At 42.7% G+C, this 19037-nt stretch overlaps 1 protein-coding gene across 1 annotated transcript; it reads left to right on the top strand.

The window, feature by feature from the left end:
• Window positions 1–1419: 1419 nt before the first annotated feature.
• On the top strand, window positions 1420–18792 carry LOC120026162. The gene is made up of 10 exons (XM_038970988.1): window positions 1420–1787; window positions 2428–2821; window positions 3276–3336; window positions 4354–4668; window positions 6730–8710; window positions 8859–8915; window positions 9134–9323; window positions 14153–14286; window positions 14404–14475; window positions 15784–18792. The coding sequence occupies exons 2-10, from the start codon at window positions 2447–2449 to the stop codon at window positions 16052–16054; spliced, it is 3456 nt and encodes a 1151-aa protein (XP_038826916.1). The 5' UTR covers window positions 1420–1787; window positions 2428–2446; the 3' UTR covers window positions 16055–18792.
• Window positions 18793–19037: the final 245 nt, after the last annotated feature.

Raw genomic sequence — 19037 nt, 5'->3', positions numbered from 1 at the left:
TACATCTAGCTCTCACATTTTCCCTTTGTTTGTGGACTTCAGTGCACAACACATCAACTGTCTGTGACCAGGCGAAAAAACCTTTCCAAGCCAAACCATCATATCATAACCGCTAACCTCTACACATAGCCTACATCGTTGTCACCATATTAGCTAACATCATAGTAAACATAGCTAATAGAACTAACACATTTGTAAACCCGCTACAATCATGCAGTACAGTGTACAGTCAGCAAGCAGTTTTAGCAGTTACACCGGCGGGCCCCGGTGGAAATAAATGAATACCTTGACTTGGAAGAGTTCCAGTGTTGGATAGCCACAGTCAGCTAGCTAACATACTATCCCTCTCTGTTTGAGCCGGGTGTTTGAGTAGGCTAAACTAACGTTAGCTAGCTGCATTCGCTAGCTATGTAAGTGAAAGTTTAAAAAAAATACAAGGAAATATAGCTAGCTTTCTCTCTCTCTTGCTTTGCCATAATATTTGAAGAAATTCATTTGTTCAAAACTTTTCAACTATTTTCTTTCTCTTTGAGTCAACTACTCACCACATTTTATGCACTGCAGAGTAAGCTAGCTGTAGTTAATGCTTTCTGTACTAGATTCATTCTCTGATCCTTTGATTGAGTGGACAACATGTCAGTTCATGCTGCAAGAGCTCTGATAGGTTGGAGGACGTCCTCCGGAAGTTGCCATAATTACTGTGTACGTCTATGGAAGGGGGTGAGAACCATGAGCCTCCTAGATTTTGGATTGAAGTCAATGTACCCAGAGGAGGATGGAAACTGTCTGTCCTCCGGTTACACCATGGTGCTACCTACAGAGTGCTGTTGAGGCTACTGTAGACCTACATTGCAAAACAGTGTGTTTTAATCAGTTATTTGGTGACATTAATATATTTAGTATAGTTGTATCTGAAAAGGATAACTTTTTCAATATTTTACCATTTTTATTTCATTCCTCCTCTGAGGAGCCTCCATTACCATTGGAAATTGTATTTCTGGGCCGGGCGTCAGTTAAAGTGCAGTACCGAAGCAAAACTGTAGGAGTATTCGAAACCATGCATCAAGACCGGAACCCTGTCCTTTTGCCAGGCCTAAATTTGTTTGTTTTTTGTTGGGGACCAAATAAAAATATTTTATAATCTTATTGATATGGACCCCAATATGACAGCACTACTGACGAAATAAAAAAAAAAGACTGGTTTTGTGTGTGTGATTTGTCTAAAACGTATATGTTGTAAATATTACGTCATGCAAACAAGGCCTATACTGTACATTATTATGGTAACCCATAATGCCGTTTCTCATCGATGCACCAATGGGAGGAGAAGAGTGCTCGAGCCGGCTGGTCTGCGCCAATGGCTGAGTCCTTCAAAAGGAAGTAGGCTACGATCCAATCTGGTCAATTGTCTCGCCCTGATCCGAGAGCGAGATTCATTTAGTTATTTGTTCGTAAACAAATCTGTATTTCTTGCAAAAAAAACAATGCCATGTTAGCATATAACTATTTTGCAAATATACGGTTAGCTAGATATTGAAGAGACATCTTGCCATCTCTGTATACTGGCTTACAAAGTGGGTAGGTTCTGAAATGTAATGCTAAACTGCCTTTTCGCCTTTCCTTCAAGCGCCGTTTTCCACCGGAAGCGCAGTTGAAATAGAAATCATTAGTACGGGACGTCTGGGTGGAATAGCAAACTGGAATTTTATCTAGGAGTTTGTAGGGCACGTCTTGGGGAAAGTTTGGTAAAGCCACATATCCACAGTGGGCGCAGAGCTCTGGTCGAGGTATGTTATCACAATTGTCTAAACCTACCGGCTAAAATGCTTCAACAAAGCGCGAGTCGTGTAGCACGGGCCCTTCGACGTTTTGATCGCAGTGGCTAGCAACATTATAGCTATAGTATAAAAGATGTAGACAGTCGTGATATTGTAGAGAGTATTGGGAATCCAGGCAGGCAGTGAGTGAGGGATTTACGCTTGATCAGTGTTTTCACAATTGACTCTGCAATAGACTCGCTATTATGTTTGGTGTCTATTTTTGTCATGCTAGTAGTTGATTCGATCTGTCAAACCACAGAAGATAGCGAGCCAGTTTACTTGTTGTAGCAGTCGGGGATTATGCGTGGGGTTAGGTAACGATGGCTAGATTAACTAAATGTATCACACTGCTGGGTAATAATAGAGAAATTATTTGGTATTCGCCTCAAGGTTGCATGCAAGAATTAGATTGAAATATGTTTATTTTAGACATTTTTTAAAATGTAGATTTGTGTATTAAATGTAGTTGATTATCCAGCTATCATAAGATCTTATATTAAATCACTGAGCATCTCTTGGTTAATCAACCATGTTGTATTGGCAATACAATTATCTGAACTGGAATCTGACCCAGGAACCCCTCTTGTCCCCTCTCTCTGCTCCGCAGGCCCTTCAGCCCATGTGTGATGATGTTCTCATCTGTTTCGGCTGATCTAAGAGGTGGTCAGCAGCTGCCCGGCTCCACGTCGGTGGGTCCATGCCCTTCTCTCTCCCAGCTGTACCATGAACAACTGGCCACGGGGTGCAGAGAGACTAGCAAGGACCAGAGGAATGCTGCGGAGGGTGGAGGACCTCTGGTGACTGTGACTATGTCTCACAGACCAGCAGAGAGCAGAGCTAGAGATGGTAGTCTTGGGGTGGACTCTGGTGTGAGAGAGAGACAGACCCTGGCAGAGCACAGGCAGAGGGATTTGGGCTCAGTCTCCAGTTTGAGAGGTCCTGTCTATGGGACTGTAGGCTCTTCCGATTTCAGAAGAACAGAGACACAAGTGTCAGACCAGGTGGGGAATGTGTGTGGTGTTCTTAGTGCAGCGATCATCAACTAGATTCAGCCGTAGGACTATTGTATTATTATTTTTCTTGAGTGGGAGCGGCCGTAACATAATTACAAATAATTTTTAGACTGCAAATTAACCGCAATCTGTTGGACCTATCACATATGTTTGACTAAAACATAATAATTTCAAACCTTGTTTACGTTTGTGTATGATCACGTGTGTCTCTATTATGCGTGGGAATACTTGGCAACATATTTATTAAATTGAAGTCACTTGGAGCTGATTTCCTGGTGTTTTTACAGGCTTATGTCCAACAATAAAAATACCCCCAAAAAACGTGAAGGGACAAATAAAACTTGGGCTGCCGGTTGGAACCCTGTCTTAGAGTATATTTCTGCATGTGTATCCAATGTCTGTGTATTGGATCGTGTGTAAACTTGTGCGTGGTAATTTTCAGGTCCAAGGCACTCAAAGACCCGGCAACAAAGGCAATGTCTGGGTTCATCCAAAACAACTAGGTAATGTACAATTGTTGTTATCAGTTTGTTGTGCATAGAAACTAAGGGGGTGCCAACCTGGCCATACTCGTGATCGTATCTGTAAATTGACAGTTGATAGCCGAATTGGATTGGAAGATACGCATGTTCAGAAAACACGGAAGTGTTGTAATATGCCTAGGTATTTTGTCAACATTTACTTATCTGTCTACAAGTTTGTAGACCAAAAAAGCTTCATATTAGGTGTAGCGCTCGAAGGTGTGTGTCTGTCTGTCCTTAACTTGCAGCAGGCAGACAAATTTGCAGTCACTCAGTAAGAATGCGCCTCGGGGCCTCCCGAGTGGCGCAGTGGTCTGAGGCACAGCATTGCAGTTCTAGCTATGCCAGTCGAGATTCTTTGTTCGAGTCCAGGCTCTGTTGCACCCGGCCGCGACCGGGAGATCCATGAGGCGGCGCACAATTGGCCCAGCGTCGTCCGGGTTAGGGGAAGGTTTGGCCTGCAGGGATGTCCTTGTCCCATCGCTCACTAACGACGACTCCTATGGTGGGCCGGGTGCAGTGCATGCTGTTTCCTCCAACACGTTGGTGCGGCTGGCTTCCGGGTTAAATGGGCATTGTATCAATAAGCAGTGCGGCTTGGTTGGGTTGTGTTTCGGAGGACGCAGGCTCTTGACCTTCGCCTCTCCTGAGTCCATACGGGAGTTGCAGCGATGAGACAAGACTAACTACCAATTGGATACCGCAAAATTTGGGAGAAAAGGGGGTAAAAAAAAAATATATTATGCATTTTGGGATTTATATTTACCTGCCCCTTCCCCGCTTGTTAGATAGGCTATATCTTGCTAGCAAACGTTCTCACCATTTGATTTATCATAGTAGTAGGCTAACAGGAGGCAGCAGCAATCTAAATGATCAGACTGAAATGTGAGGAGAAGTGATCGGGTGAAATTATGAAACAGTGTCCTTCAGCTACCCAAACCTGACAATCAACCTCCCCAGTTCCAACCCACCCTCTCTGTGACTGTTTTCTGTGCACAGAGCCTACCTCCCCTCCTCCGCCTCCGGTGTGCCCCTCTGATTCTACTCCACTGGCTGGCCCCACGGGAGAGCAGCTGGGGACCCTGAAGCGCTGCCTGGAAGCCCACCAGGCAGAGATGAAGCGGCTGCTGACGGGCTCCCTCGGCTCCCTGTGCCAGCGTCTGGAGGTGGTGGAGAGGAGGATGGAGCAGCTCTGTGAGCAGGGCACCACACATGGCAACAGCCTGGCTCTGCTCAGGAACCAGGTGGGCCAGCTGGCAAGAGGGATGACTGCTGCTGTCGCCAAACAGGACCTGTCACCTCTCCATGGTCTGGGTGAGTTGAAGTTGACGCACTAAAGATTAGAAGGCACCACGCTGAAATGTGTGTGCATGCCTCCCTGTTACATTTTAAGTCATTTAAAAAAGGAGAAAAGTTTAATGTTTTTAAGACTGAGTGTGGATTATATACAGTTGAAGTCAGAAGTTTACATACACATAGGTTGGAGTCATTGAAACTTGTTTTTCAACCACTCCACAAATTTCTTGTTAAAATAGTTTTGGCAAGTCGGTTAGGACATCTACTTTGTGCATGACACAAGTAATTTTTCCAACAACTGTTTAGAGACAGATTATTTCACTTATAATTCACTGTATCACAATTCCATTGGGTCAGAAGTTTACATACACTAAGTTGACTGTGCCTTTAAACAGCTTGGAAAATTCCATAAAATTATGTCATGGCTTTAGAAGCTTCTAATAGGCTAATTGACACCATTTGAGTCAATTGGAGGTGTACCTGTGGATGTATTTCAAGGCCTACCTTCAAACTCAGTGCCTCTTTGCTTGACATCATGGGAAACTCAAAAGAAATGAGCCAAGACCTCAGAAAATAAATTATAGACTGGTTCATCCTTGGGAGCAATTTCCAAATGCCTGAAGGTACCACGTTCATCTGTACAAGCAATAGCACGCAACTATTAACACCATGGGACCATGCAGCCGCCATACCGCTCAGGAAGGAGACGCGTTCTGTCTCCTAGAGATTAACGTACTTTGGTGCGAAAAGTGCAAATCAATCCCAGAAAAACAGCAAGGGACCTTGTGATGATGCTGGAGGAAACTGGCACAAAAGTATCTATATCCACAGTAAAACGAGTCCTATATTGACATAACCTGAAAGGCCGCTCAGCAAGGAAGAAGCCACTGCTCCAAAAACGCCATTAAAAACGCCAGACTACGGTTTGCAACTGCACATGGGGACAAAGATTTGTACTTTTTGGAGAAATGTCCTCTGGTCTGATGAAACAAAAATAGAACTTGTTGGCCATAATGACCATCATTATGTTTGGAGGAAAAAGGGGGAGGCTTGCAAGCCGAAGAACACCATCCCAACCGTGAATCACGGGGGTGGCAGCATCATGTTGTGGGGGTGCTTTGCTGCAGGAGGGACTGGTGCACTTCACAAAATAGATGGCATCATGAGGGGGAATTATGTGGATATATTGAAGCAACATCTCCAGATATCAGTCAGGAAGTTAAAGTTTGGTTGCAAATTGGTCTTCCAAATGGACAATGACCCCAAGCATACTTCCAAAGTTGTGGCAAAATGGCTTAAGGACAACAAGGTCAAGGTATTGGAGTGGCCATCACAAAGCCCTGACCTCAATCCTATAGTAAATTTGTGGGCAGAACTGATAAGGCGTGTGCGAGCAAGGAGGCCTACAAACCTGATTCAGTTACACCATCTCTGTCAGGAGGAATGGGCCAAAATTCACCCAACTTATTGTGGGAAGCTTGTGGTAGGCTACCTGAAATGTTTGACCCAAGTTATACAATTTAAAGGCAATGGTACCAAATACTAATTGAGTGTATGTAAACTTCTGTCCACTGGGAATGTGATGAAAGAAATAAAAGCTGAAATAAATCATTCTCTACTATTATTCTGACATTTCACATTCTTATAATAAAGTGGTGATCCTAACTGACCTAAGACAGGGAATAATTACTAGGATTAAATGTCAGGAATTGTGAAAAACTGAGTTTAAATATATTTGGCTAAGGTGTATGTAAACTTCCGACTTTTCTGATGATCAATTAGCCTTTTAAAATGATAAACTTGGATTAGCTAACACAACATGCCATTGACAAACAGGAGTGATGGTTGCTGAAAATGGGCCTCTAGGTATTCCATTAAAAAATCACTCTTTCCAGCTACAATTGTTAATGTTGTAAATGACTGTCTGCACAGTGTTGTTAATGAACCAAAAATTTGCTTTTCTTTCAAAAACAAGGACATTTCTAAGTGACCCCAAACATGGGGGCCACGGGCTGCCAGTGTTTAACTACTTGATTGAAGATTATTTTGTTGGTAAGTAATGTTTCTTGTGTTGTACAGGAAAGGAACCAAGAGTGCTGAAAGAAGAGGACTTCACAAAGTTGTTACCACACAGTCCTAACCCTTCGTGCAATATGGGCTCCTCAGGAACAGACTTAGACAAGGGGAGCGTCACTGGATGTCAATGGATGATGACGACAACATTTTCACCCAGCCACAGTCCGGCCCCGAGCAAAGAGGGGTTAGGTGGGAAAATGAAAAGAACAGAGTCAGGCCGGTCCGTATCCTCCATAGGAAAAGCTCCCTCTAAGGGGGTCACTGAGGGGTGCAAACAAGGAAACTACTCCCCTGTGTCGGACTTTGAAGATCTGGACATGGAGCTGGCGGCCAAGAAGGGGCAGGATGCTCTTAACTGGTTGGTCAATTCTGCACTGGCAGACACAGAGTCCAGTGACAGCCAGGAAGTGCCCCTTCCATCCCCTTCTCAGAAGGCACAATCTGGGAACAGGAGCGAGAGTATGGAGACACATCCACACTCTCCTCATGTACACTTCCCCACTGAATCCCAAGGCCAGTCCAAAAGCACTGAGTTCCATAAGTGTCCACTTACAGATAAGGGTAGGACTATGGCTGCATTTCCTGAGGGGTTACAGTTGAGCCCTATAGGAGCTTGCTCTCTGTCGCCACATTCCGTTAAAGTTGTAGAGTCATCTAGGTCCGAGCACATGGGAAGAATAGCTCTTGCTTCAACTAATGTCCAACTTAGGGTCACCAGCCCACCTCGCACTGACCACACGGCCTACACTCAGTCCTCCAAAGAGGCAGAGAAAGACCGGAAGCCTGAGAGGAAGAAGCGGAACAAGAGGGAAGCGAAGGCACACTCGGTCGGTGAGTTTAACTCTACCGCCACTATGTCCGTCAAGAGTAGCTTCTCTGCTCAGATACAGGACCTACCACAGGTTGGTGTGGGCAGGGAGGCAGCCGAGGAGAGGCAGCAGAGTCAACAACACAAGCAGTTTGTAGAGAGTATGAGGGTGTCATATGGTGGCCGAGAAAATCAGACTCTGAACTTTACCATACCTCCTCATCAGCAACACAATCCGTTGTCCCACGCCCAGCTGAAGTCTCCAGACGGAGCATCGTCACTATCAGGTTCAGTCTTTGCACCCTCTTCCTGGTCCCCTCTGCCCTCCCCACCCATGTCTGGCTACGTGGACCCTCAGAAGGGAAAACAAGCCACGGATCGATCCCTCCTGCCCTTCCACTCTTCCAGCCCTTCTCTAGACTCCTCCGTGGTCTCCAAGCTCTCCTCTCCCCGAAATGGCTCTTCTAAATCTCTCATGGTTGGTGTTAGATCCATCCACCCCCAAGGCCAGGCCCTCCTACTCCAGCTGTCGGACACAGCCAGCCAGCTCGTACCTTCCAGCCCTTCCCCGGAGCTCCCCTTACACCCGGATGGTGGTCAAAGCAGATGGGGGAACATTCCGTGCTTCTTCAACTCCAAGCTCAAGAACCACTGGAATAAGGACCGGTCCTCCTGTAAGAAGCGGCCCCTGAAAGGTGTTCGCAGCACTAGTGGCACTCTAGCCATGTCTCTCCCGGAGCTGGAGGAGGAGACGTTGCAGCACCACTGGCAGCCCCTGGTGATTCTGGGCAGCCCAGTCTTACCTCTGTCCCCCCTGCAGCTAGGGCCCCTAGCCCAGACCTTCTCCTCCTTCTGCTGTAGCAGCAAGGCCCTGGACAGAGATGTTTCTACCCTGCAGCACAGCCTCTTCCATGCCACAGGCCAGTTTCCCATGTCCCTCTTCAGCCAGATGGGCTTCTCCAAGTTTTCCAAGGCGGGTCTGAGCACCATGCTGGCTGCATCCTCCCCCGCCTCCTTCCGCCTCTGGTTCAGACATAAGTGCCCCATGCCCCTCATGAGGTTGTCGGCCACAGCGGTGGAGACGGTGATGTGTCAGATTATAGAGTCACAGAAGAAGTACATGTATCCCCCCCTCAAGGACTACACAGGCCCTCCTGGCCTGGACAATGACCACAGGTCAGTATTGATAGGCATTTTCATGTGCTAATGGCTTATGAAAATGGCTCTATGTTAATAGAGAGAATAAAGATTTACTTATTATAGTAAACATTTGAAGATATTCTGCTGATTTCTTGTTTTCTTGCTTGTTGGTTTGTAATTGCAGTTATGCTCAATCATGCAGTCAAGAAGCTACCTCTGTCAGAATGTCTAGCACAGCAAGGTGAGCAGACGTCTAGACGTGGCACTATTGAATGTCCATGAAATACAAATGTAATAATTGATTGGCAAACGAATATGGGCTGGCTACATTACATCTGTTTCTGCTGTTGTCAGTGGCATCTCAAAGGATAAACAGCATGTATAAGTGATGCACAACCTATGCCTATTATTGAATATCATCACGAACTGTGTGTCTCCATCCTGTATTCCGCCCAGCAGTACGTCTCTCACCTTCTCACCGACACGGCGACGTTGGGTCAGACTCCCCCCAGAACGGGCCCTTTCCAGCCCCAAGACCAGTCATAGCCACAGCCCCAAGACCATGCGTCTGGATAACCAGCCCGAGCCTGTGCCCAGCTTTGCCAACGTCAAATACCCTGGTCTGCATGGCCGCAGCCCATCCAGAGAGGTGAGCCTGGCATGTACAGTAACTGTCTTAGAATGGACTTTGATTGACTAGACAGGGATGGGCAACTTTGATGGGTGTGGGGGCCACACATGAGGGGCCGCATTTGCTCGCGGGTGACTCTCACACTCTGGCCAGCATGTGCATGCCATGCAATCACAAGCGTCCCTGGTTAGAGCGCACATTTAGATGCTGGTGAGGAGAGAAAGGGCTTCACCAAAGACAGTACAGTATGAGGTTTAGCAATTCTGTGGCTTTACCTCAGTGTGTCCGGTGCTGCTAATGCTAACAAGAATGTCAATTTGGTGCCAAAGAAGGGCGCATCTTCAGTGCTATGGCAGTATTTCGTTACAGGCAAACCTCAAAAACTGTCTGAGTTGTCTCGACAATTGATTTAATAATTTGAAGAATAACCATCCACTACTTTACGATGATTGAATAGTAAAAAAAGAACCCGAGAGCAGCAAAGCCCCTCAGCCACAACCAGCCGCCTACGTGAAACACGCATTGGTTGCTGATGCGTTTTCAAGTGTAACACCCTACAAAAAAACATCCCGCAGCCGCATAGAAGTCAGGGGCTATCAGATAGCCAAAGACATGGTTCTTATTTACACAGTCAGCAAAGATGGCTTCAAGAAGATGATAAACAAGCTGGATAAGAAGTATACATATTTCTCCCAAATCACCATCCCAACACTGTATAACAAAATTAAGGGAGGAGTTGAAACATGTCACATTGAATGACTGGACCAGACGCCAATGTTTTGGACACAGACTGCACCTTGCAATCAGTAGGCTACGTGTTACAATTTTTTTTAAGGCACTTTGACTTATAATAATGATTCAGCCTATTTATACATAATTACACAATCATAAGCTTCATATTCCATCTGCAGCCCATGGCTGCTTGAATAAATAATTAACTTAGGTTATTTAAGAACTCGTATTGGGAAATAGGAACTCATAATGTTATTCATGAATGAATCAATAATATATTTTGACTTGTTAATATGTAGGGGTTATAATCCTATCTGTTATCATATGTAGCCTATAACAATGTTGGGAAAGATGAGTTTCATTTGGTTTTGTGTTCAGTTAGCACAGTGTGTTAATTCACATGATCTCATATTAGAAGTGATGTTCTCTACCCTGACAGTTGTTTTAACCATGTCTGATGGAATTACCAAGTTTTCACCCACGTGTTGCAATTCATAATAGCAATTGCAATATCTGGCCCAAAAATCGCAATTATATATTTTGTCCAAATCGTGCAGCCCTAGAGAGAAAAAATTATGTTTTAACTTTTACTCATTTTACCATAGGGCGGAGAGGAAAATGTGCTGTTTTACAGCCAATTTCCTGCAATTCTACACATTTTGTCATAAGGTGGGGAGAAATGTTTGCAGTTTTTAATGGTATCTGAGTGAGACTAACTAAAAATAATAATTGCGGATGATATTGCCACTCTTATTTGCCATATCTGAAATGTAAGCCTACTAGAAAGTGTGTGACCTCAGGCTTGGAGGGAAGCAAAAGTCATTCCGCTACCTAAGTCCCCTTTACTGGCTCAAATAGCAGACCAATCAGCCTGTTACCAACCCTTAGTAAAGTCAGTTAAGAACAAATTCTTATTTACAATGACGGCCTGCCCTGGCCAAACCCGGACGACACTGGGCCAATTGTGCGCCGCCCTATGGATCTCCCAAACACGGCCGGATGTGATACAGTCTGGATTCGAACCAGGGACTGTAGTGATGCATCTTGCACTGAGATGCAGTGCCTTAGACCGCTGTGCCACTTGGGAGCCCACATGTTAGGGATGTAACGATTCACCATTCATCAATACCCAACGGTCTTCAGTTCAAATGTTTAAGATATGAACCCTAACCGATCCAAATGAAGCATGCATCAGCCAGAAAACCGATTCAAAAGTTACCAATCTGTTTTTTTTAAACGTTATTCTGAAAATACCTCATCTGTTGTGACTGAATTGGTGCTTCCTTTCCTTCAGTTCAGTTTTGGGCATCCGAGTTGCGCAGCGGTATAAGGCACCAACTCAGTGCTAGAGGCGTCACTACAGACACCCTGGTTCAAATCCAGGCTGTATCACAACCGGCTGTGATTGGGAGTCCCATAGGGCGGCGCACAATTGGCCCAGCGTCATCCAGGTTTGGCCGGTGTAGGCCATCATTGTAAATAAGAATTTGTTCTTAATAAGACTAGGGGGCGCAGTTTTCGCTTTTGGCTAAAAAGGCGTACCCATTTGAAACTGCCTATTTCTCAGCCCCCGAAACTAGAATATGCATATAATAGTCAGTTTAGGATAGAAAACACTCTGAAGTTTCCAAAACTAAGAATTTTGTCTGTGTTAAACAGAACTGGTATTGCAGGCTAAAACCTGAGGAAAATCCAACCAGGAAGTGGCCCTGTTTTTGAGACCTCTCTGTTCCCATGCATACCTATTGCCCATTGAAAGGGATATCAACCAGACTTCTTTTTCTATGTCTCCCCTAAGGTGTCAACAGCCTTTAGACATAGTTTCAGGCTTTTATTTTGAAGAATGAGCGTGAAAGGGCACATTGCGTAAGTGGATAGGTGGGGGCTCTCCGAGTGATTTTTGCGCAAAAGTGAAAGGCAGCCATTGTTTCTCTCGGTCCTAGTGAAAAGCCAACTGTCCCGGTTGATATATTATCGAATAGATATTTGAAAAACACCCTGAAGTTGGATCATAAACAACGTTTGACATGTTTCTGTGGACATTATGGATATAATTTGGAATTTTTTCCGGCATTGTCGCGAACGCTTTTTCCGGTGGATTCCTGGGCATAACGCAGCAAACAAACCGAGGTATTTGGATATAAAAAATATCTTTATGGAACAAAAGGAACATTTGCTGTCTAACAGAGTCTCGTGAGTGAAACCATCCGAAGATCATCAAAGGTAAACGATTAATTTGATTGCTTTTCTGATTTTCATGACCAAGTTACCTGACGCTAAGTGTTCTTATTGTTTTGTCGAACGATCGATAAATTTACACAAATGCAAGTATTGCTTGCGCTGTAAAGCATAATTTCAAAATCTGAGACGACAGATGGATTAACAAAAGGCTAAACTGTGTTTTGCAATATTGCACTTGTGATTTCATGAAATTATATTTGATTATATACCGTTCGTGCTAGGCTACGCTATGCTAGTCAGTGTTTCTGATGACAAATATCCGGGATGGGTGGTTCAGAAAGGTTTTAACTGACTTGCCTAGTTAAATAAAACAATTAATGTAATTTGAATGTCTCTCAACTAAATGTTACCAATTGTGTTTTACTGGAGTTGCGTCCACTCCGGTAGGCTACACAACTCCCATCCAACAGCTGATTGAGGTTTTCAATCATTCATATTTGATTTAGTTGTTTAGGTTCACTATAAGAAATCGTTTTGGTAGTTTTTGCTTTAAACAGTCAGTGTATTTGGTCATTGTTACATGAACAGGGTAATTTCATAAATGACAGCAATACTTTTTTGGAGCTGTGCATGGTCACATTCATTGGTTGGAGTGGAAGAAACTCTCCTTAAAATTCCAATCGGTCTAAACTATTTGCTTTTGAGACTGGGTAAAATCCAAAGCTGCAGTATACTAATTGGCTAAATGCCATTCTAATTTCTAAAGATTAGTATTGTCATTGTGTCAACTCAACATTTTATCTGCAAAAATGACAAATTGGTGATTTTTCAGATAAAAAAAAGTAGGGGGACAAAAAGCATAGGTACCTGAGCTGCCCTATGGTTCAGCTCAGGTACCTACACACACCATTGAGGAACATACACACACTGAGGGCCACTCAGCTTAGAGAAGTCATCTCAGACAGATCCAGCTCAGAGGCCCAGCTCCTGAGCTCCCATCAGCAGCAGATATAAATGGAAAATGAATGTGTTCATGCAAAAAAATGCATGTAATTGTATCGAATTGATCCAAATCACATAAATTCATTCCCCTAATCAAACCAAATCGCACCGAATTGTTCCAAATGAAAATGTTTTCTATCGGAGCCCATGTATCTAGATGCATATGAAAGAAGAGATGCACATCCCTAGACACCATTCTTCCACAAGAATTTCCAGAATTTGGTGTTTTGTTGATGGTGGTGGAAAACACTGTCTCAGGCGCCACTCCAGAATCTCCCATAAGTGTTCATTTGGGTTGAAATCTGCTGACTGAGACAGCCATGGCATATGGTTATCATTGAATGGTTTGATGAGAATGAAAACAATGACCACTCGTGCTCTGTGGATGGGGACATTGTCAACCTATGGGGGCCAAAATAATGGCCCGCCCATAATTTGTTGTTGATTACTTAACTCAGGAACCACACTTGTGTGGAAGCACCTGCTTTCAATATACTTTGTATCCCTCATTTACTCAAGTGTTTCCTTTTATTTTGGCAGTTACCTGTAGGTGTGGCTCTGATTCTGTACAATCCTTACATTTTATAGGGATCATGCACAACAAACGTTCCGCCAGATTTGAGCAATTTAGCTAATTCTTAGTTGCAGTCTAGTCCTGGACCTAAGGGGGCTGATGAATGTTGTGTGACAGTGGGAACACCATTTTGGTGTTGACTGAGGATGCTCATTTGATCCACGGAGTGAGTTTTGCATTTTATTCCCTGTGAGCATCATTGATTTTTCAAGGAAGAACCTCTTCCATTGTCTGAACACAAACTCTTGCAATCCAGCTAGTTGTACCTGTCCCTTGTGGCTTCTTTTCCATATTATTAAAATATAATTCCTTTCTGGTTCTGTGATCTTGCTCACTTTTTCTTTCTTTTGTTCTGTAGGGTGGTCTGTATGATGCGAGTGTGGGAACCCAGCCATGCCAGCGCTCCAAGAGGGTATCCCAGATCCGCATTCGGAAGACTGTTCCCAAACCAGACAACAACCTCACTCCCATGGGCCTGCCCAAACCAAAGAGGTAAGTTAAAAACTCAGTAACTAACAAAACAATGGGATTATTGAAATACACGGCTCATGTGATCACACAGAGTGCCAACTGTGTTTTACATGTTTTATTTTGCGTACATCCCATCAGACTGAAGAAGAAGGAGTTCAGCTTGGAGGAGATTTACACCAACAAGAATTACAAATCACCCACTCCCAACAGGTCAGCCATCATCCTTTTTATTATTCAAACTGTACCTCAAGTTGGAGAACATGACAATTTACAGCATATTGAAACCACTTGTTGTTAGTCAATAGGCTTTTAAAATAGGCATAGGGCAATTCCAAGGTAACGGAATTACGCTGAGGCTCAGATTTTGCACTTTAAAATGTATGCCAAACAAAAACCATTGATTTCAAAGTTTAACAAACCATACACCTCTATGCACAATGACTACTTTTACCAATTTACACAGTAAATAAAAAAAACATTAACTGTAAAAACTGTGCAGATACAAGGTTTTGTAACAGTTACTGTAAAATTTCCCTGATATTTATTCTGTTACCAAACTTTGTATCTGCACAGTTCTTCCTGTAAATTTGTTTTTGTAACATTTTCTGGGGAAATTGTTAAAAGTATTCCTTGTACATAGTTGTATGGTTTATTAAACTTTGATTTTAAAGGTTTTTGTTTGGTATACATTTTAATGTGAAAAATCTTAATCTCAGTGTAATTTCCCCTTTAATATTGTTCATCATATGGTTTATCATTTTGATTAGTGTATGGTATTGCTGAGCGGTTAACTGACATTTCTGGTATAGACATTTTTTTTTTTTAAACTCATTGACCAATGTTGGTTGTTATTTGAATTCCATTTCGGTCTTTTTTTTTTGTGAGCTTGTAGTTTAGCGCAGAAAACATGGTAATTAACTACAATGACCATAAACCATTATGCGCCTACTTGTCCGGTCTGTGTAGCTTTTACGCATGTTTTGTAAAAGAGACAGAAAAATGTCATCAAGAGGAGAGCAGTTGCTTAGCGAGGTATCTCAACCTGAAAATGCATGATCTTAGTGATTGATAGTTGGTATTCAGCAGTCATAACAGTATGCCTTATTTACTTTGAAGAACTTCTAAAATAGTGATTTTGTCAGACAGCAAAGACAGCAGCTCTATAGAGATGGGATGACTTATAATGAAATAATAACTCAAACAAATATAATACAACTGAAATATTTGTTTTAACTAATGTCAATATATTATGATTTAAGTGATGAGCTGTAATGGGCAGTCACTACCATCATGGGACCTTTATTAATTGTTTTATTCTGTATTAAAGCATTCAACACACATAATGCATAGTGCATTTAATGTTTTTTTTTATTTTTTATAACCGTAATCGAAAACAGTAATGTATTTTTTAATAATCGAATCTGAACCGACCTCAAAAAAGCGCTATTCGCTCAGCACTAGTATATGGTTTATCATATTGTTTAGTATATGGTTTATCATATTGTTTTCCCATACCAGGAGCCTGGAGACCATCTTCGAGGAGCCCAAGGAGAAGAACGGATCGCTGGTCTGCATTGGCCACCAGAAGAGGAAGCGTGTACTGGACTTCCCCGACTTCACACTGCCGCGCAAACGCAAAGTCCGGGCCAACATGGCTCCCCTGCGCGTAAAGGGCCCCAGGGGGCGTGGTCGGCGGGGGAGGCCTGACGATACCGACCTGGATGTCATGCTCATCGAGAGGCTGAGCGAGCTGGAAGACTTCTTCACCCGCCAAGGCCTGGAGGACTGAGCAGTCCCACAATACCCCCTATTTCACATCCAAATACAGACTCTCACAAATGGTACCCTATTCATCATAGTGCTCTACTTTTGACCCAAGCCCATTGGGTCAAAGTAGCACATTATAGAGTGAACAAGTTATCAATTGTGACATGCTACACACATGCATTGCACACAGTTCATCATTCTCAGTTTTTGGGCAGCTTGTTTTGTAAATTGATTGGGCTTATGAAACTGGATTTTAATGATTAGAGCATGTAAAGAGATTTCTATGATCGTGTTAGTTTTTGCTACTTCGGGGCCCCTGAAATGCCCATTCAGATTATTTGTTTTAGAACTGGCAGACTTTGAAGTACTAGAACAAATCGACTTAATGTGTGCCTTTATGGAAATTTAAACTCAATCCAGCAAAGAGAGGATTTTTATGATAGATAATGAATAGTGGTTGAACAATTACTTTTTTGTTCTTGGGAACTATAATTGAAACTGTGATAACAGAATTTTGTGCGCTGATACTTGGATGTGTGTGTTCGTTCACACACATGCAGACACACATGGAACTTTCGCATGTGAACACATGGACAACAAGTTTGATAACCCATACCTGAGCACTTTCCTTCTTACCTCATTCAGATTTCTCATCAACTCATTCATTAAATTGTTGTTTTGAACGGGACCTTGTGAGGACACAACCGTTTCTGACAGTCAACGGTATATGTACAGCTTTAGTCACCTGATGACAGCCTCACTGCTAGCCTGGCCTTAGGAATGGAGGTAACTGACCACCAGTAGCAACTTGGATTGGTGCCACATCTCTCTCTCTACCTCCTCATGCATTGTTGGGAAAGATGTTACATGTGGGGGCATCAGTTCAGTACATCCCCCTGATAACCCGACTGGGATCTAGATGATGAGGATTTCCCATCTTGAATCATAGTGAAACAATATGTATATTTTGCAGTATTTGTAAAGAAAAGGAAAAGTCCATGATTAACAGTCTTCTTTTTCACCTGATGTGCATCATCCGGTCCATCATCTGATGTGCGAACACGATTTGATGAAAATGTGTATTTCCTATAGATGGTATATTATCTCTACTTCAGTGTTGAGGACCTAGATCAGGACTGGGCAAACAATGAGCCCATTCAATCTGGCCCACGGGAGGTTTGAGTAATACAAGTTTAAAATAAAAATGATTATTTTGGGTTAGATAAAATAATCAAGGCCACTCTTGATCGTTTAAATCTAGATGATGGTATGTAGAAATTATAATGGGCCTATATATTTCCAAATAACTGCAGTTTTTCCGGCCCGCAAATTGATTTTAACAAACCCGTCCGTCCCCAAAAAATCTGTGTGGCCCTCCATTGAATTTCGAAATCCCGATGTGGCCCTGAAGCCAAAAAGTTTGCCTTTCCCTGACCTAGCTACACAGTCGTACTACGAGGACCTTTTGGGTCGAAAGGCCTCAAGGTTTAAGTCCCTTGGCTCACTGTAAAGGACTCGGTATCCATGGAAATAGTCATTTGGTAGAAATGTACCTAATCTTTGATCACAAACTGGATTCTTTTTTTTTCTTCTTGCGGTTCCTTCCTGTGGATTGGTTTTCCTTTTTGGTGCATAATTTTTCTTTGGACATATGAAATATGCAACATCTTTGTGTTTGGATTTTTTTGTAGGCAGACCCTTTTTTGTTTAAACTGTCAGACTTCAAACTCCTCTGAATAGGGACTCTTGACACCATTGACCGTGTCTGTCTCCCAGTATTCTAATGCTGGATGGTCACAGGTTAGGGTTATTTAATTGTCTGGCTGTGATCTGGCCTCATCTTCTAATAGCTGCTGAACATTTCTAACATTTCTTCACAACATGAGGATTACAAGTAATGTGCACTGAGTGGTCCTGTGCTTGGATAAGTAAGTGTGGGCTGCGGGCCTGTAGATGTTTTCCTAATTCCTATTGCTGCTAAACCGCCTACCTAGTATATTATATTGCAAAATGTATATTATAGATGTTGTTAAAGTTAAGAATGGATTTTTTTTTGTATTTAATTATTATTATTTTTTAATCATGTGATCCATAAAATCCACATCAGTCCATGCCACATGATGTTGAGCAAAATATGGATCCACTAACTGGTCTGTCTTAAAACAGCATTTACCCATCTTCTCTTTGTGTGTGTGCAGCAATCTTTCATGTAAAAGTTAAATCAGGCCTGTAAATAGGTCCATTAAGAACTCTGATGCCTTAGATTGGAAGACCTAGCTTGGTTGCCCGATCTGTTTCTACTTCAGCTTACACTTCTAGCATTGTCATACCAAACAGCCTGTCCTTATTGCAATCTCATTTTTACATTGAATAATGACTGTGGAGATAAGTTTCTGCTTTAACAAAATCCTTATCTAGGAGCCAGCAATGAAATAGTTGTAGTGTTCAATTCATTACCATAATTCTCTTCATGCATTATTTTTAAATCATGACAACTTATTGTGGAACACTCATTTGAAGTGAATACTTTGTCTGTCTGTGGTCAATCATCATTACATATCAGATAGGTCTTTGTTCGGAATCAAGTGGAAACATTCAGCTCAGCATCAGCACACATTGACATAATCCTTTCATGAATTGTTCAGCATATTTTTTCAAAAGTGTCATTACCTGACTGATTTAATGGGGTTTGCATTTAACACCCAAATATTCCACTGTTCAAACTTCTCCATAACTTCTAGTGTTCTGCCAATATAAAAACGTTTTTATTTTGTCATTTATTTTCTCTTGTATGCTTTTGTAAGTGTATGGTTACTTTCTAAGAGAGCCTTCATGCGGATTGCAATCTTTGTTTATATACTCCTCCACTGCCCTGGACCTATTTGCCAGTAGCTTTGCTGGTGTGGTGGAAGTCTGCACATATTTACTCCCAAAGAGCCAGACCCTGTGAAGTGTTCTAGTGCCCCTTCTCTTCCTCACTCTGACCTCTGCTCTTGAGTTGGTAG

The sequence above is a fragment of the Salvelinus namaycush genome, chromosome 31 (genome assembly GCF_016432855.1).
Source record: "Salvelinus namaycush isolate Seneca chromosome 31, SaNama_1.0, whole genome shotgun sequence".
Lineage (NCBI taxonomy): Eukaryota > Metazoa > Chordata > Actinopteri > Salmoniformes > Salmonidae > Salvelinus > Salvelinus namaycush.
This window is presented reverse-complemented; position numbering and strand designations above follow the sequence as displayed.

Excerpts from the sequence above, each read along its gene's own strand:
- LOC120026162 (XM_038970988.1), top strand. The coding sequence starts at position 2,447 with ATGATGTTCTCATCTGTTTCGGCTGATCTAAGAGGTGGTCAGCAGCTG. Across the intron at positions 2,822-3,275 it reads AGACACAAGTGTCAGACCAG|GTCCAAGGCACTCAAAGACC; the intron begins GTGGGGAATGTG and ends GGTAATTTTCAG. Across the intron at positions 14,476-15,783 it reads AAATCACCCACTCCCAACAG|GAGCCTGGAGACCATCTTCG; the intron begins GTCAGCCATCAT and ends TTCCCATACCAG.